General features: G+C 39.5%; 3 protein-coding genes and 1 pseudogene across 6 annotated transcripts; all 4 read right to left on the bottom strand.

The window, feature by feature from the left end:
• Positions 1-879: 879 nt before the first annotated feature.
• Positions 880-25,825, bottom strand: part of LOC116707074 (immunoglobulin kappa light chain-like) — a 30,080-nt pseudogene continuing 5,134 nt past the window's right edge.
• LOC116707068 (uncharacterized) lies at positions 5,945-23,946 on the bottom strand. 4 transcript variants are annotated; one of them, XM_032544219.1, is made up of 5 exons: positions 23,888-23,946; positions 23,069-23,776; positions 22,707-22,832; positions 22,579-22,622; positions 5,945-6,068 (listed from the first exon to the last, which is right to left on the bottom strand). In XM_032544219.1, exons 1-5 carry the CDS (start codon positions 23,940-23,942, stop codon positions 5,949-5,951), a joined length of 1,053 nt encoding a protein of 350 aa, XP_032400110.1. In that variant the 5' UTR covers positions 23,943-23,946; the 3' UTR covers positions 5,945-5,948. The 4 variants fall into 4 exon arrangements, with proteins under 4 accessions (XP_032400110.1, XP_032400112.1, XP_032400109.1 ...); XM_032544221.1 differs by having other exon boundaries at positions 22,579-22,589; XM_032544218.1 differs by lacking the exon at positions 5,945-6,068 and adding an exon at positions 21,952-22,172.
• Positions 10,765-12,266, bottom strand: LOC116707089 (uncharacterized). Its single transcript, XM_032544249.1, has 4 exons — positions 11,549-12,266; positions 11,314-11,436; positions 11,173-11,216; positions 10,765-11,039 (listed from the first exon to the last, which is right to left on the bottom strand). Exons 1-4 carry the CDS (start codon positions 12,249-12,251, stop codon positions 10,920-10,922), a joined length of 990 nt encoding a protein of 329 aa, XP_032400140.1. The 5' UTR covers positions 12,252-12,266; the 3' UTR covers positions 10,765-10,919.
• Positions 14,368-16,079, bottom strand: LOC116707088 (uncharacterized). Its single transcript, XM_032544248.1, has 5 exons — positions 16,018-16,079; positions 15,220-15,924; positions 14,981-15,103; positions 14,861-14,904; positions 14,368-14,726 (listed from the first exon to the last, which is right to left on the bottom strand). Exons 1-5 carry the CDS (start codon positions 16,070-16,072, stop codon positions 14,607-14,609), a joined length of 1,047 nt encoding a protein of 348 aa, XP_032400139.1. The 5' UTR covers positions 16,073-16,079; the 3' UTR covers positions 14,368-14,606.

Below are 25,825 nucleotides of genomic sequence, written 5' to 3'. Positions count from 1 at the left end.
TTCCTATGCAGTGTTTTGATAAAACCGGGTTTCTGCTCACTTTTTCGGGCCCATGTGAAAATTCAACTCACCATGATCCAGTCTTTTTGAATTTGTCCGTCCTTTTCCCTCAGAAAATCCACGTCGGGAGTCACCAATTTGTTAGAAATTCATAACTTACATCGCATTCGTTCGGATTTCTGAGGAAAAGGAGGCTGGGGGTCGAATTGAGAATTGGTGAAGGTTTAATGCAACAGCAGTGATGAAGATGATGAGACAAAGACAATCAGACAATACAAACACAATAACACTGCAGCTGACAGCGGACTGATCCACGCTTCTCCTGACGGAGTCACATGGAAGCAGTCCAGAAACTTCTTAGTTCACACTTTTATGCGTTGCACCGGGGGGCTGTTCTTTTTCCCATGGTGCATTCAAATCCTTTCTCATTGGTCCGTTGTTGTCATGACAGCATGTTGAGTGCATCATTGCTGACCAATGATGGTCTGCACCTTTGGGGGTCGCTTTTGGTTGCAGGGCAAATGGTTATGTCGTGTAAATGTGAAACTCTGACATCAACATATTCCAATCAACATTGTATTGTTTTAGCCTAGACCAGACCCCAGGGGACAGGAGACAGACTGGAGACTTTTGTTGCATAGCAGGAAGCTCCTTTCCATATGTTGAATGCCAGACTTGACCAGATCAATACTTTACAGTCAGAGAAACAGGGGGGGGGGAAGGGAGGTGAGGAACAAATGGCCATCCTGCCTTCTTCAAAGACATATGCATATTAATCCCATCCTGACTGCATCACACAGTTTATAACTTTTTATAACTCAACAGTATTCATTTGCACACACAATGATTTTAGAGATATAGTGAGATACATGTTATGTCTTAAGAAAAGCTTGTTAAATGAGATTACTGCAAGATCAGGCTTTAGCAATAAGGAGTCACAATTTATAAATCATATTTACAAAAGAGCTACATTACACTATTAAAGTGACACACGTGTCATGTCTTACGCAGAGACGGAGGCAAAACATCTCGAGCTCTAATGCTTCACACTAAAGTACACACATTCACTCCAGGTGTCATCTCTCTGCATCTTTGATGCGTTCATCTTTGTTTCAGAGGAATCTGAAAACCTTGCTTGAGACTCTGAAAAACAGAAAGAAAACCTCACTACCATACCATGAGCAGTGAGTACATGGTGTAGATACAAACGGTACTACTAACCTGCAGATAGGCAGCTGTTTCTGTTGTTCATTATACACAATAAGAAAGCCAGTACAACACTCAGGATGGTGGTGAATGTCAAAGTTCCACTCAAGAAATCCACCCAGGCAACCTCATCTGTAGAGAGATAGACATCAGGAGACATTAGCAGCAGCTTTTATATCACTCTGTGTTTAGAAGTTTTGGAAGCTAAGGTCTACTCTTTTATACTTCCAGTATCAATTGATGTCTGCTAGAAAGTCCCTTACCTTCTAACTCCAGCTTGGTCCCGTCTCCAAACAGAATGTGTCCACATGAGGCAACGCACAGTAGTAGGTCCCAGCATGAGAAAGATCCAGACTCTTCATCGGCAGCTTGTAGACACAGGTGTGTGTTTGTGTGTTGGGTTTCCTCTCACACTGATCAGTCCTGTCTCCATGGGTGTAAATGAGTCCTGGCTGAGATTCTTCTGACTTCTTGAACCAGTAAATACTGTGTTCTCCATCACAGGTCCCGGTGTGTACTGTACAGTTGAGAGTCACAGAGCCTCCTGGCTGGATACTCTCAGACGCTGACTGGTGGACCGTAGCTGGGACGTTTAAACCTGAACCTTCTACATTGATAATGGTGCCGTCCGCAAAGTGTAAGACAATTGCATCGCTACTTGCACAGTAGTAAGTAGCCGAGTCTGAGATGTTTAAATCAAAAATTGTCAAGTGTTTTTTTTCTTCAGTATCCAATGCAAAGCGTGAATTTTTCTTAAATTCATTATAAAAAGTGGTTCTTAAACCAAACACATAGAAGCTTGAGACGAGTCTTGGTTTCTGTCCCGGAGTTTGCTTATACCAGTAAATCCTTGTAGCATCGTCTTCACAGAAACATCGTAAAGTTACATTGTCTCCAACATTAGCTGATATAAAACGTCTCTCTTGATGAACAGATGACAATGCCTGAACAGACATATGAGCTGAAGTGAAATAGGGAAAAAACAACTGTTGAGTCAATGTAATGTCACTTCAGTGTTATCACTACATTACATTATTAGAAACGTTACACAGTCTACTTACACTTTTTCCCCAAGATCAAACATGTGAGTAAGAGAGCAAACACTGGAGATGTCATTGTGTTGAAGTTGCTGTGTTGAATGACAACACCAATGGTTTCTCCGCTCTTTAGAGACAAGGATGCGTTTGATTGGCTAACCGATTCATTATGAAGGAAACAAGATCACATGTTTTCTGTGAAATATACGGCCAAGTTTAGATCTTAAGAAAATAAATTTACCACAGACATCACTTGTTAAACGACATTTACCCACACCTCACACCTTTACTCACTTTAAAGTCGTGGTTATTGTCTGTTTTGGAAACCGCAGTTTACCATAGACTGCAGTTTGCTTATGCTTAACCTTTGTCAATGAAACGAGAGTGAATAACATGCAGGCATACTTATTTATTAAATAATCCACTAAGAACACAGCATGGCAATCATTTGTCAGAGTTCTTTTGTTACATTTGCTGAACAAAGATGGCTCTGGTCCTCTGATAAAAGGCTCAGTGATGAAGCAAACTAAACCTGGACATTAACCTCCTCTAAAGTTATGACTAATACACTGCCTAATTCCCTTAAAGGTGTGTTGATTCCACCTCAGTGTTTCTACAGGCTAATATTTATTAACCTTCCTGACTTCTAATACTTTCTAATCCAGGGCAGATCTGCTGCCTGTCTGTCAGCAGCGTATTGCACAGCCACAGGTTAACCTACACTTAGGTCAAACTACACTGACAGCGATACTAGTTTACATACAACAAATTTCTTAGTAAAGAACACATCATTTTTAGTAAAGAACACAGACTTTTAAGCTCAATCTTATCCTTTTGTTTGTGGTTTGTTCACACATTCTCAAATTCAAAGTGTCACAGTAGCTTAGTACAGAGCATCACTTAACTTTAGCCAGCAGTTGTCATATGCACACTAAATGAGTTAATTTAGACTCTTTATTCTTTCTAAAATAATGGTGCCAGAAACGCAGAAGTATATTGCAACATATTGGCCAAAGGAAGCACAAGTTATGTCTTTGGAAAAGCTTGTTTAATGCGATTACTGCAAGATGAGGCTTTACATTAGCCATACTGAGTTAAAATTACAGTTACAAAACGGCTACATTACATTATTAAAGTGAGACAAATATGCCCCTCGTATACAGCTCTACTGCTTCACACACACACATTCACTCTGCGTTCTTCTTTCTTCCTTGAGACTCCGAAAAACAGATAAAAACCTCACTACAATGCCATGAGCAGTGAGTACATGCTGTAGATACAAACATCAGCACTAACCTGTACACACGCAGCCGTTTCTGTTGTTCATCATACACACTAAGAAAGCCAGTTAATGAACAATCTTAGCTTGTCTTCTGACGTTTACATGAGCCACACCACAAAATGATCATTTATGGTTTTTACACCCACACATGTACACAATCACACACATAAACACGCACACACTTTTATACACACACAAACACACACACGCACACACACAGTACACACACACACACATTAATTTATTAGGTCTGTTAGGTACTTTGTAACTACAGTGGTGCTCATAAGATTATGAACCCATGCAAAAGTTTACTAAAAAGAGGAATAAAAAGTCTTTTGGAAATTAATCTTAAAGCCTTAATTAAAAAAAAAAAAAAAAAAATGTAAAGGACAACATTTTCTTTGGGAACAATTAAATTTTCTGCCTTAAAATACACGGGGCATAAGTACACACCCCTTTGTTAAATTCCCATAGAGGCAGGCAGATTTTAATTTTAAAGGCCAGTTATTTCATGGATCCTGGATATTATGCATCCTGATAAAGTTCCTTGGTCTTTGGAATTTAAATAACCTCCCATCATCACACACCCTTCACCATATCTCATGATTGGCATGGGGAACTTTCCATAAAATCATCTCTAACTGAAATAAAACCTATTTACAATACATTATTCATTCACAAAGAAAATTGGTGTCCTTAAAGGATGGATTTTTCCTAATTCTTTTTAATTAAGGCATTAACATCAATTTTCAAAAGAAGTTTTTTTTTTATTCCTCTTTAAATTCAAATTTAGCATGGTTGTGTAAACTTATGCAAGCCACTGTACATACATACATACATACATACTTTTCCTGTTGTGTTTGAAGAAGAATTTCAAGTAAGCAACATCATTGTCATTATTGTCATTAGAGCAAAGGACTGGACTGTTGTGGGAGGGATGTTTGAGTGGTCTTTGTCTTTAAGAGCATCTATAGTATGTGAGAGTGCAAATACTGTTACATCCTGCAGAAAACCACAAAGCCAATTGCACTAAAAAGATACAAAAAACAAGAACATGGGGTAAAGGCCAACATGTTTCAGAGTGACTGGGATGTAGAAAGGCCAAACTGTAACAAATATAGTAGTATAAACTGTACAAGGCATAATGAAGCAAACTTGGACATTGAATACAAATGTGGAAAGTTAATCTAAAACTTTCCTGTGCTGTGTTGACAAATGATGACGCACATATCTGGCAGAAATTTTATCAAAAATGGGAAAGAATCTGACCAACTACACTATTAGTCGACAAAAATTTAGACTTTGGCTGTAGCTCAGTTAACCACAGGGGTTTTGCTATTATTTGCAAAATTGATGGCAATTGGTGGCACACAATGCTTTCGACACTGAAATCTATATGCTCCCAGTGAGAAGATCTAAGGCATGTTGAACAAAAACGTCTGCCATATTAATCTAGTATACATGGGGCAGAGGTATGTGGAAGGATAAGAAGTTATGCCAAGGTCTCAGTGATAATGCAGCAGTGAAAAGGGAGAAATGATTTTAGCCATGCTAGATCTAAAGTTGGCAGTCAGTTTGTCTTTCATTTTGGCGATCCACCACTTTGGTTCAGTCTAACTATTAGATGGATTGAATTTTAATTTTCTACAAATATTCATGGTCCCTAGAGGATACATCCTACTACTCAGCTGCATGTTCCTGTGTTGTCACTAAGGGATTCATACTTGTGGTTCATGGGGAAATATTACATGGATTGCCCCCAGGGACGTTACTAGGATTGAAAGAAAGAGCTCCCAGGCTATGCAAAACTTATTTACATCATAAATTTTACTTTACAAACGTTACTCTAATGTAAAGTTTTAGATACACCAAAGTTGCATGGGTGGAACTAACTTGTATCACATTACTACACCATAAAATGTCTCAAATCAATGACTGAACAGAAGCCAACAAACATTGTTAGTTTTTCTTCAATCGATTTGATTGATTTATTCTTATTTGACGCAAGATGTTCATGGAAATGCACAATACACGTAATTAGCTCAAAAAATTAAGGATAAAATACATACAAATTATTCCGAGCCCTTACAGCCAAAGATGAGATTGTTTTACAGCATCAACCAATCCGGCTTTCTAAATGAACTGACACCAAACTTCTTTGTTTGATGAATTATTCTCTAAAATGTCCACTGCAAATCAACAGGAGCGATGGAGAAGGTTCTCACAGTCACATAGAACAACATATGTAATTTTTAACTTCTCTTTTCAGTAATAACTCCTTTACTTCTCCTCACTACTTACATCCTAGACCAATGAAAGATACAGATATTTATCTAAGAATCTATAGCTATGTATGTACATAATCAAGGAGATTATAAGAAAAATCTGCCATCTTACTCAGAACAGAGTAATAATATCAAGTTCTACTGCTTGACACTGGAGTACACACATTCTTCGTTAGTTTTGTTCCTCTGTCGTCTCGATCTGTTGGGCAGGGTGATACTTAAAGCAGCATAATGGACGTTGTCTGCATCTTGGTAACCCTGGTTACAACATAAAAAAAAAAGTGTAGATTATGGTTCCTCACAGAAATTTTGTCCACAACACGATTACTTGTGATGCTATTTTTTTATTTTTTTAAACTGTTGATGAAAACGTGTACACACCTCTGCACTCGCTGTGGTGGGAGATGGAAATGTTGCGTGGTTCTCTGGTTGTAGAACACAGAAAACATTTTATTTACAAGCAAAATACCGTGAACACAATCTGACACATAGAAAAAAATACCAATTACCTGCTGTTTGGCAGCGGTTTCTTTTGTTCACCTTGTACAGTAAGAAAGCCAGTAAAGCACTCAGGATGGTGGTGAAAGCCAAAGCTGCACTCAAGAAATGCACTAAAAAAGGAGAGTCCTCCTCGTCTGGAGAGAGACAGAGACTTTCAGTATAGTTCTTTTTTTTAATTTAAATTTGCATTAATGGCGTTTACAATCTCTACAACATACCACACCCTCCTCACTGCCTTGATTCAGATAGACAAGAAACTCTCGAAAGACATATCCTATAATGGAGAAGTGGCTTTCCTCTTGTTACTACCCATCAGATTAGACAGCATATGCTAGAAAGTCCCTTACCTTCTATCTCCAGCTTGGTCCCGTCTCCAAACAGAATGTGTCCACATGAGGCTACAGCACAGTAGTAGGTCCCAGCATGAGAAAGATTCAGACTCTTCATCGGCAGCTTGTAGACACAGGTGTGTGTTTGTGTGTTGGGTTTCCTCTCACACTGATCAGTCCTGTCTCCATGGGTGTAAATGAGTCCTGGCTGAGATTCTTCTGACTTCTTGAACCAGTAAACATTGTGTTCTCCATCACAGGTCCCAGTGTGTACTGTACAGTTGAGAGTCACAGAGCCTCCGGCTGGATGCTCTCAGACGCTGACTGGTGGACCGTAGCTGGGACCTTCAAACCTGAACCTTCTACACTTACAAAAATGCTCTCTGAAAAGTCTAATGCGTATAGAAAATTAATGCAGTAGTAAGTAGCCGAGTCTGTAAAGCGTACATCTTTGATCCTCAAGTGATTTTTTCCATTTTCCATATCCAATGCGAAGCGTGGATTGTTCTTGAATTCATTGTAAAAAGACCCATTTACATTATATGTAAAGAAAGTAGAGACGAGCTTTGGTTTCTGTCCTAGAGTTTCCTTAAACCAGTAAAGCCGTGCAGCAACACCTTCATCTTCATAGAAACATTGTAAAGTCAATTCTTCCCCAGTGTTAACTGATACAAATCGTGTCTCTTGACGAACAGTTGGGGGGGATTTCAGACCTGTCGTCTGATCTAAAGTGAAATGAGAGGAGATCAACCATAGTTAATTTAATGTTAGACAGAAACATCACACATCTAACATCAAATCAAATTATAACTTACCCATTTTCCCCAAGAACAAACATGTGAGTAAGAGAGCAAACACTGGAGATGTCATCGTGTTGAAGTTGCTGTGTTGAATGACAGAATATCAATGGTTTCTCCGCTCTTTAGACACAAGGATGCGTTTGATTGGCTAAACCTGAAGTGACACTGTATAGGAAACATGGTCACATGCTCACAGCCACATAGTGCCAAGTTTGGTTTCTTTGATTCTTAGAAAGGGTTCACATTTTGAGAAATATATAAAGAGTGTAACTTCCTATTGGCTATCTTTTAGGAAAGGGGATTCTTGAGCTGCTTTTTAATGATGATTAATTCAGTTTAAATATACGTAATAAAGCCTGTTATTCAGAACCGAAAGTCTCTCTTTAGAATCAGTGTATGGCTCTTGTGATTCAGGATCATGTTTAACCTTTTAAAAGCCATACTGTTGGACTAATTAATGGTTATTTAAAGCTCTTAGACTCCACAGTTTAAAGCTGCAGCAGGTCTTTTACATTGACCTGGCAAACAGCTCTGTGGCATCATTCATTCATTATATGAAATTATCTGTTAAAATTTTATTATCAGAACAATAACAATTAAAATACAGCTGTCTTAATCAACCCAATAGCCAAAACAGTGTGAATTTGACTTCTGAAGGTATCTTACTGCTAGACTGCTTGATTTTAGGCAGAGTCGTCTTTTTTTTCAAATAGGCTTCTCTGCTGGACTGTTACTGTGGCTGCTGCCTTAGGTCACGGGCCGTGATAGTCGAGTTTAGCCAGAAAAAAGTGAGCTTCATGCTGCTATGAAGTTTAGGCACCAAAACGACTCGTTAAGTTTAGGAAAAAGATTGTGATAGGAATTACAACACTCTTGAGGAACAAGTGTTTCCTGAGTGAAAGTATATAGTTATAGCTTTAGATATTTTAAGGAGAAGAAACTGATCTGCTGCGTGAAGTGAAAGTGTGCGACCAGATCATATGGCACGAGCATTATGGCACCAAAACTCCATAATACTATTTCACATTCTAATATTATTATTTTTAACCTTTTGCATGTTTGTGTGCTGCTGCGTGTTCCTGCGTGTGTAACTAGCATAGAGTGCACCTTTTTTTTACTAATGTGCAGTTAAAATAACAATGAAATGCTGCATTATTGACCTTAGACCAGGTTTCTGTTGGTCAATGACATGATCACTTTCCGCTGCTTCCAAATAGCAATATGCCAAGAATGCACCTGAACACACCGCACTGTAAGACCAGCACGCCCATGGGCACAAAGATGGGCGCAGGTGCATTTGGTATTTAAAAAATGTGGGCGCTGGAGGGGAAATTGACAACTGCGTCAGTTAGGGCTGCACAATTAATCGAATTTTAATCGCGATCACGATTTTGACTTCCCACGATCAAATTTGCGTGATCGAGCAATTATTTTTTTAAAGCGTCATTTCATAGAACGCTCCGGGTTTTTTGCAAAGCCAATCTACCGCTCCGTAAAGCCGTCTGCTCATGAGCCAGTCAGAGTAGTTCCCTGCACCCCGTGCAGCTTAGTTTCTAGATGTAGACAGTCACAGAGCAACGGGAGGAAAACTCAACAGATAGCAGTCGGTTATACGTCGATCTTGAAGTTTACCAGTTTACCAGTAAACGCAACCTTTTGTCCCGTTTGTTGTTTTTCAGACAACAGCGGTGACCAGTGCTAGTCCGTGCTAGTAGCGTCTGTTAGCTGTTAGCTCCTCTAGGATGCACCGGCGCTAATGTCCTCGCATCCACTGCAATTGTTGTTTATATGGATATGGTTTAATTTTGCGTTACATGACCCATTTAGTCTGTAAAGCCGTGCCTGTGTTGGATCTCTCCTCTTACTCTCCGTGCAGCCCCGCCACACAGCGCCGGTCCACACTTCTGACATTTGTCCACAGTTATAATTTTTTATTAACACAGCTGTATATTGTTAAATATGAGGGGCAAACTTGTATTTGTACCAGTGTTTCGCTAAGATTCACTTGTCACACAACGTGTGTTCGCCATTCGACCCGTGCTGGACCCGTTCATAATGATCAGCCGTCTCTCTGTGAGTAGCGTCCATCACACTCCCTCTCGCGTGTATAAATAGCCTATGTGACAATAAAATTAGTTTTGGTTAAAATCAACAAATAATCGTGAGAATAATCGCGATCAAAATTTTGATCAAAATAATCGTGATTATCATTTTGGCCATAATCGTGCAGCCCTAGCGTCAGTCTTAAACTAGCAAAGACACTTGCATCGGGCTTTTTGCAAGATAAGGCCCATTTCCTAATGTGAGCCAAAGATATGACTCTGGATTAAAAAAATGTTTCAATGCTTTGCTAGTCAAACCCTACTCGCTACCTTCCTGCATGTGTTGCTACCTGCTGTGATGTTATACACTGTTACTTGTGAGCAGTTAAGGCGCACCTTAAAAACGCATCATTTAGAAGCCACAGTAGATTTCTGCTAAAGGTGAACTACGGGATCATATACAACGGTTTGTTTTTTATCAGTAATGACTTAATCGTGAACAGTCTGAGTCTACACACAGAACCTGCAGGCCTACAGCTATCCTTACCTTATTTATAAATACTTTTTGTACCTGTTTCGATGCGTTAAAGTAATTTACGGTCCAATTTACATATATTTATTGATGTCTTTATTGTGATTCTGCACTCATCCTAACAGTTACAAAATGAAATCCTACTGCAGGTTGGTGCTGTATAGTATTGTGTAGCTTTTTATTAGTTTCCTTCTGTCTGTGTGGTACGTCATCATATATGTTGGGACTGGTGACGGTGTGTCTACCATGTGTGTACGGTGACTTTAAATGGGTTTACTGTGCATGTTTTTATCGGGTTTATTCATTTCTATGATTAAAAAGTCATCAGTGCAGACACGGCTTGAACTGGATGCATAACCGTCTGTCTGCTAGACAGAACTCATTCAAACCCAAAACAGGAAGGTTGTAAATGTCATGTTTGACACACATGGTGCCAACAGCCACTCCTGTATGAGGAAATTGTTGGATCAAACATGCACACACAAACTCATAGTGCTCCAACTTTAAATTGTTTAATTGATCATTAACGTCATAGTTCATATAAACACACAAATCCTTTGGTTAAAAAATATGAGTGTAAGCGAAAAGAAATGAAACATACAAGTGACTTGTGCTGCATGTATTCATCTGAGCATCTAAATCTGCTGGTTAAGTCATAAAACATTTATTCATAAGTACTTAAAATATTTTGTGACTTGCATGGTTTGTTTGCCACACAGATAACAAAGAGTATTCTAAATTTGCAAATACTTAAAGAACAGAGTGATTGAATTTTGTCTGCAGACCACAAAGAACCTATAAAAGCAAAATTATTTCCAACCTGGATATACATCTTTATTACACCTCCAGAGAGGCACTAAGAAAATCCTGTCTTACTCCAAAGTACAAATGTAATAAGTCCAGTTCTACTGCTTTACACTGTAGTACACACATTCAGTCCAGGTGGGATCCCTCTGTCCTCTTGATCTGTTGGACAGGTCGGCACTTAAAGCAGCATAATAAAGGTTTTCAGCATGTTGGTAACCCTGGTAACAAAATATATATCAGACAATCATTGTCTTTGACAGAAATGAAAAAAATATCCAGGAAACAATGCATTGTGCAATAGAAATGTATCTTAACGGGAGTTTAGCAGTTTGTTTATAGTTTTGTATTCACCTTTGCTTTCACTGTGGGGGGAGCTGGACATCTGGCTTGAGACTCTTGTTGTGAAACAGGAAAAAAATTGTTTTAGTCAAAAGCCAAATTGTAGTAAAAGAAAAATGAAAAAAAAGCTGTGAGATACAAACTAGCAGTTACCATTACATTGGCAGTTGTTTCCCTTATTCATCATGCACACTGTGAGAGCCAGTAAAACACTCAGGATGGTGGTGAATGTCGTAGTTCCACTCAAGAAATACACCAAGACAGAGTCCACCTCATCTGTAGAGAGACGGACATCAGAGACAGATCTTTCAACAAGATGTTATGCAGAATTCGATTAGAAAGAACGAGTAATCACCACATGCAACAACTTTAGCTGAAAGTTCCTTACCTTCTAACTCCAGCTTTGTCCCATCTCCAAACAGAATGTGTCCACATGAGGCAACAGCACAGTAGTAGGTCCCAGCATGAGAAAGATTCAGACTCTTCATCGGCAGCTTGTAGACACAGGTGTGTGTTTGTGTGTTGGGTTTCCTCTCACACTGATCAGTCCTGTCTCCATGGGTGTAAATGAGTCCTGGCTGAGATTCTTCTGACTTCTTGAACCAGTAAACACTGTGTTCTCCATCACAGGTCCCAGTGTGTACTGTACAGTTGAGAGTCACAGAGCCTCCTGGCTGGATGCTCTCAGATGCTGACTGGTGGACCGTAGCTGGGACCTTCAAACCTAAACCTTCTACATTGACTAAGGTTCCTTCCGAAAATTCAAAAATATATGTGTAGCTACTTCCGCAGTAGTAGGTAGCTGAGTCTGAAAAACGCAAATCTGTGATTTTTAGGTGAATTTGACCATTTTCCATATCCAGCGTGAAGCGTGAATTGTTCTTGAATTCATCCTGAAAAATCCCATTTACATTATATCTATGATATGTAGAGATGAGCTTTGGTTTCTGTCCTAGACTTTGTTTGTACCAGTAAAGCATTACAGCACCGTCACCTTCATAGAAACATTGCAAAGTCAACTCGTCCCCAGTTTTAACTGATACAAATCGTGTCTCTTGGCGAACAGTTGGGGAGGATTTCAGACCTGTCATCTGAGCTACAGTGAAATGAGGGGAAAAAGTAAATGTTGAGTTAATATAATGTGACATACGTCAGTGTAATTACTAAACATGCCACAGTCTAACAGATAAAAGTTGGAGTGCAACTTACCCATTTTCCCCAAGATCAAGCATGTGAGAAAGAGAGCAAATACTGGAGATATCATCGTGTTGAAGTTGCTGTGTTGAATGACACAATATCAATTCTCCACTCTCTAGAGACGAGGACGCGTTTGATTGGCTAAACCTGAAGTGACACTGTAAAGGAAACATGCTCACAGTAACCTATAAATTCAGGGTGGGTTTCTGAGAAAAGGGTCACATTTTTGAAAAATCAGCAGGTCTTTTTCAGTAAACTGGTAAACCGCTCTGTTGCATTATTCATTCATTACCATATGTCATCATTGGCTGACATTTATCTTCCAGAACAATAATTTTAATTAAATTATTTTTCTAATCAACCAAATATATTTGCCACCAGTATGTTGTTCATCCCTAAGTACAACCACTTGAAATGTTACTGAAGAGCCAGTAAAACATCAGTGGAAATCCAGAGTCACTTGACAGCTCAAACTTCCACAGCTGGAGCCTTAAAAAGACGTTATAAGCTAATATGAGCCAAAGATATGGCTTCAAAAAAACCAATGGTTTAATGCTTTGCTAGACGTTAAGTTAAGGCAAAAATGTGAAACATGCATCATTCAGAGGCCACATCATTCCATTCTGTTCATCCAGTTTTCTGTTTCTGTTTTAAGTAGGTTGAAGTAGTCTACAGTCCAATTTAATTATATATTTGAATATTATAGTTACAGCAGTTCAAAATGTCCTGTAAATAATTCAATCATTTTGTATCTGTTGTCAGCAATATTCCAACTAAACAGTATTCTGATTAGCGCTATTAGTGTTAGTAGTTGCAGTGTTGTTAAATGTCACCATATAAAGACTTGACTGTTTTGTACTTTGTGCTGGGAGTGGTCGTTGCATCTTTGTGAGACACAAATACCTTTACATCCTGCTGACAACCACAAAGGCCGGTGCACTAAGAGAGCAATGATACAAAAAACCTCTGAGTACAAACTGTTGCCTATGTTTGTGGTGTGAACCAGAGTGCACCACGGTTAAACCCCAGTGAAGCATAAGGTGTCTGATCACTAACCTTTTTGTGCAGAGTGTCCCCCGTAAAACTAAGGGAAAGGATAATGGTGTTAGCAGGCCCTCATTTTTAGATGGTATAAACTGGATTAACATTTATTTTGTAAGTTGGCTAAAGTATGCCATTGAACTTGTCCATTACCATATGAATATGCATTACACTCAAAGATAGTTAAAGCAAGACACATCACTCTGTAGCATTTTAATGTGTAACCTGTGGTGGGATTCTAATTTTGGCAAGTGTGTATGCATTAATTTTTGTTGAACACACATTTATATTACAGATATATTTAATCATAATGTTGCAACCTTGACTGAACCTTAATAAGTAAGGGTTAAAGGGTCTGAGGTCCAGGCCCTTCAGTCTACCCCTGTACAAGTGAATCAATGGCCCAACACAGTGGCCAGATACTGCTTATCTGGAGTGTGTGTGTGCGTGTGTGTGGGGGAGAGAGAGAGAGAGAGAGAGATTTGCTGATTTAAAAGATTGAGCGCACATAAAAGTGCACAATGTGAGTGCACTGGATACAATTTTTGATGGATTAGCACTGCGTTGTTTTCTAACATTTTTGCATTGGTAGAATCCAATTTCATAATAATACAGTAACATTGTAAACTAGTAGAGCCTCATGTTTTAAGGTCATAACAACACCTTTCTGTGCCGTTTCACTTTCGCGTCAGAACATTAACGTTTTAACATTCCTCGGGGTTGGTGAGGTCAACCACATTCTCTGACACCTATTTAGTGTTAAAGCAACTCATGTATGAAGAAACTGCTGGATCAAACATGCACAATGTTTCAAACTCATAGTGCTTACATTTTATTAAATCGTTTATTTGATCATTAACAGCATAAAAACACATGATTCGGTTAAAACAATGAGTATAGACCAAAAATAAAGCATGCAGGTGAATTTTATTGCACCCATTTAAAATAGATAGATATTTAAGCTTCTAAATATACTGTTTAAGTTATAAGTGTGTAATTCATAAGTACGTAAAATACGATTTGAGATGCATGGTTTGTTTGGGACACAGGCAACAAAGAATATCCTAAATATATTTTTGTCTGCAGACCACAAAGAAGCTATAAGCGCATATTTATTTCAGACCTGGATATATATCTTTATTACACCTCCAGAGAGGCACTAAGAAAATCCTGTCTTACTTCAAAGTACAAATGTAATAAGTCCAGTTCTACTGCTTTACACTGTAGTACACACATTCAGTCCAGGTGGGATCCCTCTGTCCTCTTGATCTGATGGACAGGTCGGCACTTAAAGCAGCATAAGAAAGGTTTTCAGCTTGTTGGTAACCCTGGTAACAAAATATATATTAGATGACCAGTATTTTGTCTTTCACAGAAATTTAAACATGCAAAAATTATGCATTGTGCAATAAAAATGTGTCTTAACGGTAGTTTAGAAGTTCATTTATAGTTTTGTATTCACCTTTGCTCTCGCTGTGGGGGGAACTGGATATTTGGCTTGAGACTCTAGTTGTGGGAAAAAATAGTTTTATTTAAAAGCCAAATTGTGAATACAAGCTGTGAAATTAAAACTAGCAGTTACCATTAGATTGGCGGCTGTGTCCCTTGTTCATCATGCACACTGTGAGAGCCAGTAAAACACTCAGGATGGTGGTGAATGTCGTAGTTCCACTCAAGAAATACACCAAGACAGAGTCCACCTCATCTGTAGAGAGACGGACATCAGAGACGGATCTTTCAGCAGGTTTTTATGCAGCGTTCCAGCTGAAAGTAGTCACGAGTAGTCACAAGATGCAACAACTTTAGCTGAAAGTCCCTTACCTTCTAACTCCAGCTTGGTCCCGTCTCCAAACAAAATGTGTCCACATGAGGCAACAGCACAGTAGTAGGTCCCAGCATGAGAAAGATTCAGACTCTTCATCGGCAGCTTGTAGACACAGGTGTGTGTTTGTGTGTTGGGTTTCCTCTCACACTGATCAGTCCTGCCTCCATGGGTGTAAATGAGTCCTGGCTGAGATTCTTCTGACTTCTTGAACCAGTAAACACTGTGTTCTCCATCACAGGTCCCAGTGTGTACTGTACAGTTGAGAGTCACAGAGCCTCCTGGCTGGATGCTCTCAGATGCTGACTGGTGGACCGTAGCTGGGACCTTCAAACCTGAACCTTTTACACTTACAAAAATGCTCTCTGAAAAGTCTAATGTGTATAGAAAATTAATACAGTAGTAAGTAGCCGAGTCTGAAAAGCGTACATCTTTGATCGTCAAGTGATGTTTTCCATTTTCCATATCCAATGTGAAGCGTGGATTGTTCTTAAATTCATTGTGAAAAGTCTTATTTACATTATATGTAAAGAAAGAAGAGATGAGCTTTGGTTTCTGTCCTAGAGTTTGCTTGAACCAATAAAGCCGTGCAGCAACATCACCTTCATAGAAACATTGTAAAGTCAATTCTTCCCCAGTTTCAACTGATACAAATCGTGTCTCTTGACGAACAGTTGGGGAGGATTTCAGACCTGTCGTCTGATCTAAAGTGAAAGAGAGGAGAGCAAACATAGAGTTAATTTAATGTCACGGAAAGAAACATCACACATCTAACATAAAATCAAATTACATCTTACCCATTTTCCCCAAGATCAAGCATGTGAGTAAGAGAGCAAACACTGGAGATGTCATTGTGTTGAAGTTGCTGTGTTGAATGACAGAATATCAATGGTTTCTCCGCTCTTTAGACACAAGGATGCGTTTGATTGGCTAAACCTGAAGTGACACTGTATAGGAAACATGGTCACATGCTCACAGCCACATAGTGCCAAGTTTGGTTTCTTTGATTCTTAGAAAAGGTTCACATTTTGAGAAATACATAAAGAGATATGTAAAGAGTCCTATTGGCTTATGTTTTAGGAGATGGAAGTCTTGAGCTGCTTTTTAATGATGATTGATTTAGTTAAAATATATGTAGTAAAGCCTGTTATTCAGAACGGGAAGTCTCTCTTTAGATCAGTGTGTGGCTCTTGTAATTCAAGATCATGTTTAACCTTTCAAAGCCATACTGTTGGACTAATTAATGGTTATTTAAAGCTCTTAGACACAGCCACCATGCCACAATTTATAGCTGCAGCAGGTATTTTACATTAACCAGGCAAACAGCTCTGTGGCATCATTCATTCATTATCATATGCTTATTGAATGGCTATAGTTCTATATTGACCATACACATTATTTTGGATCCTCGGACAACCAACTCTTCACTCATTCAACCATCTTCTTTGAGTGGTCTTGTGCTCTGAATGCAAGTCATTAAAATGGAAAGCTTTTTCTATCTCTGCCAGCCGCCTCATGTGATGTCATTGTGGCAGAATACATAGAGTAAAGATCTGGGGCCTGTTGCACGAAACTAGGATAAGGGATTAAGCCGGGATATTCAAGTTATCCTGGATGAATTTAGCTTGGACTCGGTTGCACGAAACCAGATTGAATTAAGCCCAGCCAAGTAACCATGGAGATTTATTCTTTGCGGCTAGCCTGGTCCAGAGAAGGCTAACAGCCAGGCTAAGATTAATCCTGGAGTCTCATGTGTCAAATCAGATACCGTCTGATCCGAAATAAACGTGTTTAACAGTTATTCCGTTGTCTTCTGCATGTGTTCTGCTTTATTTTTATTAACATGCATTAGCCTACTTGTCACTTTTGTTTTCGCGAGTTTGATTTAAACCCTACTACAGCTGTTTAGATGGTCAGAAATGTTTCCACTGGCACCCAGATGCGGAGTGGGACTTTTCCCGGTGGGACGGTACTATGTCGAGGCTGCCTGGCGTGCGGCTGCTGCCCGGTGGCTGCTGCCCGGTGCCCGGTGCCCGGTGGCTATTGCCTGCCAGCAGACTAGCGAGTTGTGTCAGTGTCCACTCTCTCTGTAAAAGTAGAGATGAGCAGCGCAGCGTCCGTGGTCTCATCTTCAGGTTACAGACGCGCACCGGAGATTAAGTGTGTTGATATTGATGTAGCAATATTCCCAGATGATAATAATGGCAGACTGGTCAGAGACCAATACAGTCATGATTCATTTTCTTGTTGCTTGTCCTTCTCTAATAAAGGATAGTTTGTTTTACTCCTTAATAAGTGGGCCTATTGTTTTTTATTATAGCTTACATTGGTTTCATAACCTTCTCAATTAGTCTCACATCACCGGACTAATAACGTGGTCTATATACAGCACGTATGTAGTGTAGTTTACATTCATCACACCGGGAACACCACAATGCTTCTTAATCTTTTTATTTTGGTGTGGTCACTTGTCAGAGGAACAAAAAAAACATGAATATTGTTTTACATATATGTTCACAGCGTGTATTGAAGTCATTTAATTTTTTTTCTAGTTGTTGTCCCTTTCTGATTGTTCTATATGAACATTAATTGTACAAAGAATTAGATATAGCTTATAGAGATTTTGTGCATGGTTAAAACATGTTCTCACGTTGTAAAAAAGGGTTTGAAATTAAGCCTAAAGTCCGTAGGGTCCATTTCCCGAGGAACATTAGTTCCCTCTGCTCACTTTTGAGGCAAAGTAGATATTTTTAAACCCCCACACATTCAGTAGGGTCCGCTATGTTGGGCTTTTTCTCTCCGTTTGATAAGAGCCGTATTTCCCTTTTTACATATTCTTCCCCTCCTCGTTATTGTCCATTAGATGATGCTGCTCATTGGGTGAAACATTTGGCGCATGCGTCTTCTCATCTCTGCATCAGTAAATCTGTGATCGATAACGTCTATTTGAGAAAGCCGTGAACGTACACTTATCCCAGCTATCTACACCTGGCTTGACATAGCTCCACCTGTTCATCCTGGCTCGGCAAACGTGCAACCGATTAAGCCGCAATGAGCAGGTCACACTAAGTCAAGCTGCGCTTTTTCACTTATCCTGGATATCTTTATTCTACTTTCGTGCAACAGGCCCCTGGGGTCTTATTTACCAAACAGTGCTGAAAATGTGCGTACACCACTTCCCACGCAAAACTTGTGATTTATAAAAATCAAACTTGACAGGAGAATGTGCGGTCCTCCACGCAAACTCTGACCCATGAGTAAGCACAGTTTGGAGACAGCGGGATTTGGCAACGCCGATGGTCAGGTGGTGAACTGATGTCAGACTGCAGAAAGTAAATGTGGAAATAATGATTACTCGTAATATTTACAAGTAGTAATTCCTCACACACGTTTTTTTTAAACTCTATATCATCCCGTTATCATGAAGATAAATCCAACAGTGTTATTTGCACTTGTACTGAGTGATAATCGTTCCATAAACACCTCGTAAAATCTAACTCTAATCTTAAATCAAAATTCGTTCTTACAGTAATATTTAACTGCAGCTGTCTCATCGTCACATTGCCCACTACGGAGAACAGGAGGCTGAGATGGCTTGACTCCATGGAATACATGATAGTATTTAAATACCCTAACTATTAGATAAAGGCAGAACACAGTGTAAATAACTTAATAGCTTTAATACTATGCATATATCATCACATGTCAAAGTCTGGAAATACAGCAGTCAAGCTCTCGTACATTCGTTACACTTGGGGACCATGACGATGACTGGCTAAAATAACGATTGAATTACCCTAAAGCTGCACTCTTAGAGCAATGTACTGAATTGGGTCCAGAAGAGAGGGTCCAAATACAGGTTGTCACAACTCTGGGGGCAACCGGCTGTTAACAGCTAAGTGTTTAATATAAGTATAATAATCTTCCACTTTATTACTAAGACCTTTTTGGATATAATATAGTTCAGGTTAAATCTTGTCATACACCTGTAGGTCTGGTATGTACAAAAGCTATCCCCGAGTGCCTGTAGTCAGGTTTTCCTACACTGTGCGACGGCTGAAATTATAATTTGATTTGCAACAATTCTCGAGTAACAGAGTTTTTTTATTTTTTCCCTACCAGTCGTCATGATCCGGCACAATGAAAGAACAACTGCCCAAGTCATTAACATACTGATTAGTATGACAGCATTTATGAGGTGATATGTATTAACTGTTTATGGTTAAAAATAAGTGTCCATGGTTTACAGCCATGGACTCTGTGGAGTACTACAACAACACCCTAAAGAATATCCTGGATCTCCACGCCCCGGTAACAACCAGAACAGTCACTTTCTCCCGATCAGCCCCCTGGTACACCAGTGAGCTACGGAAAATGAAGGTGTCAGGGCGTGCCATAGAGCGAAGATACAAAGCCACAGGTCTCACTGTGCACAAGCTAGCTTTTCGGGAACACCAAAAGGATTACTCAAAATCACTTACAGAGGCACGGTCACAGTTCTACTCAAACGTCATCAGAAACTCCAAGCAGTTGTTCTCCACCATAAATCATCTTCTCAAACCACAAACCCCCTCACTCACAGAAACTACAGAAGAGCACTGTAATAATTTCCTGGACTTTTTCAAAACAAAAATAGACTCAATCCACTCTTCCTTTCCTAGATCCTCAACACTAGCTGCTTTCCGGAAATCTCCAAGCAAGAGGTTGAGAAGATCATCCAAAGATGAAACCCACCACCTGTGCCCTCGACCCCTTTCCTACAGCTCTAGTCAAAGCAAACACCTCTGCCCTAAGCCCTCTGATTACCACTGTAATAAACCACTCCCTCCAGTCTGGCAATGTTCCATCTGCCCTTAAAACTGTCATAATCAGACCACTTCTAAAAAAACCTACCCTTGATCAAGAGACACTCTCAAATTACAGGCCCATTTCTAATCTCTCATTCCTCTCCAAAATACTGGAAAAAGTTGTTGCCGCTCATCTTCAGGACCACCTCAAGCATACAACCTCTTTGAAAAATTACAGTCTGGTTTCCGCTCTGCTCACAGCACCGAAACAGCCCTGGTCAGAGTCACAAACGACCTACGAATGGCAGCTGATGCTGGCTCACCTTCCTCCTCATGCTCCTTGATCTGTCTGCTGCTTTTGACACTGTGATCATGGCATACTCCTCAACCGGCTACACCAAGCCACTGGACTCACTGACACTGCTCTGAACTGGTTTAAAAGCATACCTCACGGACAGAACAGAGTACATTTCACTTGGAAGCGCAAGGTCCCGGCAACACACGGTCACCTGCGGAGTCCCCAGGGGTCAGTCCTTGGCCCCTTCCTCTTCATCATTTACATCCTCCCCCTAGGCCACGTCATCAGCCGCCATGGAGTCTCATTTCACTTTTATGCCGATGACACACAACTATACGTGAAATATGACTCACAATCCACTGCAACTACAACACCATCGTCTTCAACACTCACCACCTGTCTGGAGGAGATAAAGGTGTGGATGAAACACAATTTTCTCCAGTTAAACAGCTCCAAAACCGAGGCAATCCTTGTTGGCACCTCACATCAAGTCCAGTCATCCTCCATAACCGGTATAACTATCTCTGGTCAAGACATTCCCCTCTCCACAACAGTCACCAATCTTGTGTAAGATTTGATCCACAACTCACCTTTGAAGCCCATATCAAAACCTCTGCAAGATCTCCTTCTATCATCTCAGAAATATTGCAAAACTCCGTTCTACACTCACTTTAGCTGATGCTGAAAAACTGGTCCACGCCTTTGTCTCCTCCAGACTGGATTACTGTAACGCACTTCTCATCGGGATCCCTAACAAGAGTCTGCAGAAACTGCAATATGTTCAGAACAGTGCTGCAAGGATCCTGATGAGAGTGCGAAAGTATGACCACATCACACCCATTCTCCACTCACTTCACTGGCTTCCCGTTTCAGCAAGGATTGAATACAAGGTCTCAATTCTCACACACCAATGCATCTATGGAAATGCCCCCCCCCCCTACCTGAAAGAACTACTCATCCCTCACACTACAACACGATCCCTCCGCTCAAACAACTCCAACCGCCTCCTAATTCCCAGAACTAAGCTCAGCACCATGGGTGATCGAGCCTTCTGCTCTGCCGCTCCTCGGACGTGGAATACCCTCCCTGACCATCTAAGGGCACCACAGACTTTGGAGACTTTTAAAAAAGGACTAAAAACATTTCTTTTTAGCAGAACTTATGAGTTTTAACCTTGCACAAAAATGTTGTTGCACTATTTATAGATATTTTACATTGATGTTTTTACCTTGCTTTTATGACCTTGACTGTAGCACTTTGAGATTTGTTTAAATGTAAAGTGCATTACAAATAAAACATATTATTATTATTATTATTATTTGTCTACCGGGCAGGATAAGAGGCTGATGCATGTATGTAACACATTTCTAACAGCACTTCATTAAATGGTGAAAGTGCAAGATTGAATGTCAATAAAAGAAACGTATTGAACAGCAACTAAAAATACTAAAATGATACAGGATAAAAAAAATGACACGGTGCCACGCTAACCAGGGATTAAACACACATACACACAAAGTGCCAAGGCTAAAGAGTTCCATAAGATTTATTTACTCATTATAGGCAAAAAATGTATATGGATGTGTACAATACACATTAAAGCATTAAGAAAAAGAGACCAGCAATTAACCTGTCTTTCTAAAAAAGAATCTGCATCTTAATAAAACTTATCTCAACATCTATATCTAACTCTACATTACACATCCTAAGATTTCACTCACGTAATGCACATGTAACATCTTCAGCCTGATTGTTTAACACCGGAGTACACACATTCATTGTTGGTGTTGTTCCTCTGTCTTCTCGATCTGTTGGGCAGGGTGATACTTAAAGCAGCATAATGGACGTCGTCTGCATCTTGGTAACCCTGGTATAAAATATTTATAAAAGGTACTGTAGATATATCACAATATGGCTCCTAACAGAAATGATGTTGGCAAGACAGGTAATTGTAGTGCTATCAGAATAATTTATTGATCCTCTCAGGGAAATTGAGTTACAGTTGCTCCCAGTCAAATTTAAGGCATAAGTAAGAGTCAACAAGAGTATAAATAGCTAAAGTGCAGAAATAGGTACAATTAAGTTTATGTTGCTATACAATGTACAGTATACAGAATTAGTAGAGAACAGTATTGCACATAAGAGTTCTTTACAATGTAGATATTTGATATGGATATATGTACTGTGAGTCTAGTTTTGCCACTCCAAGTGTGTAATACTCAGGCTATAGATGGTTGAATGACTTTTTCACGGTTAAACAAAACTGTACACACCTCTGCATTTGCTGTGGAGGGAGATGGACATCTGGCTTGGTTCTCTGGTTGTAAAACACAGAAAAAAGAATTTTACTGAAAAGAAAATTCTGTGAACTCAAGTTTCCAGATATAAAAAGTGCAGTTACCTGCAGATTGGCAGCTGTTTCTCTTGTTCACCTTATACAGCGAGAAAGCCAGTATAGCACTCAGGATGGTGGTGAATGTTAAAGCACCGCTCAAGAAATACACCAAACGAGGAGAGTCCACCATATCTGTAGAGAGACGGACACTTGAAACAGATTTTTCAGTAAATTTCCTGTTTGTATCCCAAGTTTGGACAGTGAGTTATTAACCACAATAAGTCAAGTCAATTTTTATTTTTTCCAGAATTGGAAAATTGCCTGCAAGGGGTTTACAATCCCAAAGACAAACCCCTCAAAGTGGCAAACTACTTTCTACTCTTTACTATCCAACAGATGAAACAGCATGTGCTAAAAAAGTAACCTACCTTCTAACTTCAGCTTGGTCCCGTCTCCAAACAGAATGTGTCCACATGAGGCAACAGCACAGTAGTAGGTCCCAGCATGAGAAAGATTCAGACTCTTCATCGGCAGCTTGTAGACACAGGTGTGTGTTTGTGTGTTGGGTTTCCTCTCACACTGATCAGTCCTGTCTCCATGGGTGTAAATGAGTCCTGGCTGAGATTCTTCTGACTTCTTGAACCAGTAAACACTGTGTTCTCCATCACAGGTCCCAGTGTGTACTGTACAGTTGAGAGTCACAGAGCCTCCTGGCTGGATGCTCTCAGATGCTGACTGGTGGACCGTAGCTGGGACCTTCAAACCTGAACCTTCTACATTGACTAAGGTTCCCTCCGAAAATTCAAAAATATATGTGTAGCTACTTCCGCAGTAGTAGGTAGCCGAGTCTGAAAAACGCAAATCTGTGATTTTTAGGTGAATTTGACCATTTTCCATATCCAGCGTGAAGCGTGAATTGTTCTTGAATTCATCATGGAAAATCCCATTTACATTATATCTGTGATATGTACAGATGAGCTTTGGTTTCTGTCCTAGAGTTTGTTTGTACCAGTAAAGCATTACAGCATCGTCACCTTCATAGAAACATTGCAAAGTCAACTCGTCCCCAGTTTTAACTGATACAAATCGTGTCTCTTGACGAACAGTTGGGGAGGATTTCAGACCTGTCATCTGAGCTACAGTGAAATAAGGGAAAAGCAAATGTTTAGTTAATGTAATGTGACATACGTCAGTGTAATTACTAAACATGCCACAGTCTAACAGATAAAAGTTGGAGTGCAACTTACCCATTTTCCCCAAGATCAAGCATGTGAGAAAGAGAGCAAATACTGGAGATGTCATCGTGTTGAAGTTGCTGTGTTGAATGACAAAATATCAATTCTCCACTCTCTAGAGACGAGGACGCGTTTGATTGGCTAAACCTGAAGTGACACTGTAAAGGAAACATGCTCACAGTAACCTATAGTGTCAGGTTGGGTTTCTGAGAAAAGTTTACATATTTGAAAAATCACCAGGTCTTTTTCAGTAAACTGGCAAACCGCTCTGTTGCATTATTCATTCATTATAATATGTCATCATCGGCTGACATTCCACTTCCAGAACAACAATTATAATTCAATCATTTTTCTAATTAACCAAATATATTGGCCACCAATATGTTGTTCTTCCCTAAGTACAACCACTTGAAATGTTACTGAAGAGCCAGGAAAACATCAGTGGAAATCCAGAGTCACTTGACAGCTCAAACTTCCACAGCTGGAGCCTGAAAAAGACATTATAACCTAATATGAGCCAAAGATATGGCTTCGATAAAACCAATGGTTTAATGCTTTGCTAGACGTTAAGTTAAGGCAAAAATGTGAAACATGCATCATTCAGAGGCCACATCATTCCATTCTGTTCATCCAGTTTTCTGTTTCTGTTTTAAGGCGTTGAAGTACTCTACAGTCCAATTTAATTATATATTTGAATGTTATAGTTACAGCAGTTCAAAATGTCCTGTAAATAATTCAATCATTTTGTATCTGTTGTCAGTAATATTCCAACTAAACAGTATTCTGATTAGCGCTATTAGTGTTTAGTAGTTGCAGTGTTGTTAAATGTCACCATATAAAGACTTGACTGTTTTGTACTTTGTGCTGGGAGTGGTTGTTGCATCTTTGTGAGACACAATACCTTTACATCCTGCTGACAACCACAAAGGCCGGTGCACTAAGAGAGCAATGATACAAAAAACCTCTGAGTACAAACTGTTGCCTATGTTTGTGGTGTGAACCAGAGTGCACCACGGTTAAACCCCAGTGAAGCATAAGGTGTCTGTCACTACCTTTTTGTGCTTAGTGTCCCCCGTAAAACTAAGGAAAGGATAATGGTGTTAGCAGGCCCTCATTTTTAGATGGTATAAAACTGGATTAATATTTATTTGTAAGTTGGCTAAAGTATGCCATTGAACTTGTCCATTACCATATGAATATGCATTACACTCAAAGATAGTTAAAGCAAGACACATCACTCTGTAGCATTTTAATGTGTAACCTGTGGTGGGATTCTAATTTGGCAAGTGTGTATGCATTAATTTTTGTTGAACACACATTTATTTTACAGATATATTTAATCATAATGTTGCAACCTTGACTGAACCTTAATAAATAAGGGTTAAAGGGTCTGAGGTTAAGGCCCTTCAGTCTACCCCTGTACAAGTGAATCAATGCCCAACACAGTGGCCAGATACTGCTTATCTGGAGTGTGTGTGTGCGTGTGTTGGGGAGAGAGAGAGAGAGAGAGATTTGCTGATTTAAAGAGTGAGCGCACATAAAAGTGCACAATGTGAGTGCACTGGATACAATTTTTGATGGATTAGCACTGCGTGTTTTCTAACATTTTGCATTGGTAGAATCCAATTTCATAATAATACAGTAACATTGTAAACTAGTAGAGCCTCATGTTTTAAGGTCATAAAAACACCTTTCTGTGCCGTTTCACTTTCGCGTCAGAACATTAACGTTTTAACATTCCTCGGGGTTGGTGAGGTCAACCACATTCTCTGACACCTATTTAGTGTTAAAGCAACTCATGTATGAAGAACTGCTGGATCAACATGCCAATGTTTCAAACTCATAGTGCTTACATTTTATTAAATCGTTTATTTGATCATTAACAGCATAAAAAACACATGATTCGGTTAAAATAATGAGTATAGACAAAAAATAAAGCATGCAGTGAAT

The sequence above is a fragment of the Etheostoma spectabile genome, chromosome 19, assembly GCF_008692095.1.
Source record: "Etheostoma spectabile isolate EspeVRDwgs_2016 chromosome 19, UIUC_Espe_1.0, whole genome shotgun sequence".
In the NCBI taxonomy this organism is placed as follows: Eukaryota; Metazoa; Chordata; class Actinopteri; order Perciformes; family Percidae; genus Etheostoma; species Etheostoma spectabile.
The sequence above is the reverse complement of the archived record's forward strand: the minus strand, read 5'-3'. Positions and strand labels throughout refer to the sequence as shown.

What these genes read in the sequence shown, in the direction of transcription:
- LOC116707068 (XM_032544218.1), bottom strand. Translation starts at nt 23,942, where the DNA reads ATGACATCTCCAGTATTTGCTCTCTTTCTCACATGCTTGATCTTGGGG. An exon ending in GACCAAGCTGAAGTTAGAAG is followed by an intron (nt 22,833 to 23,068) that starts GTAGGTTACTTT and finishes GTCTCTCTACAG; the next exon opens with ATATGGTGGACTCTCCTCGT. An exon ending in CCTCCACAGCAAATGCAGAG is followed by an intron (nt 22,173 to 22,578) that starts GTGTGTACAGTT and finishes ATTTTATACCAG; the next exon opens with GGTTACCAAGATGCAGACGA.
- LOC116707089 (XM_032544249.1), bottom strand. Translation starts at nt 12,251, where the DNA reads ATGACAGGTCTGAAATCCTCCCCAACTGTTCGCCAAGAGACACGATTT. An exon ending in GACAAAGCTGGAGTTAGAAG is followed by an intron (nt 11,437 to 11,548) that starts GTAAGGAACTTT and finishes GTCTCTCTACAG; the next exon opens with ATGAGGTGGACTCTGTCTTG. An exon ending in CCCCCACAGTGAAAGCAAAG is followed by an intron (nt 11,040 to 11,172) that starts GTGAATACAAAA and finishes TTTTGTTACCAG; the next exon opens with GGTTACCAACATGCTGAAAA.
- LOC116707088 (XM_032544248.1), bottom strand. Translation starts at nt 16,072, where the DNA reads ATGACATCTCCAGTGTTTGCTCTCTTACTCACATGCTTGATCTTGGGG. An exon ending in GACCAAGCTGGAGTTAGAAG is followed by an intron (nt 15,104 to 15,219) that starts GTAAGGGACTTT and finishes GTCTCTCTACAG; the next exon opens with ATGAGGTGGACTCTGTCTTG. An exon ending in CCCCCACAGCGAGAGCAAAG is followed by an intron (nt 14,727 to 14,860) that starts GTGAATACAAAA and finishes TTTTGTTACCAG; the next exon opens with GGTTACCAACAAGCTGAAAA.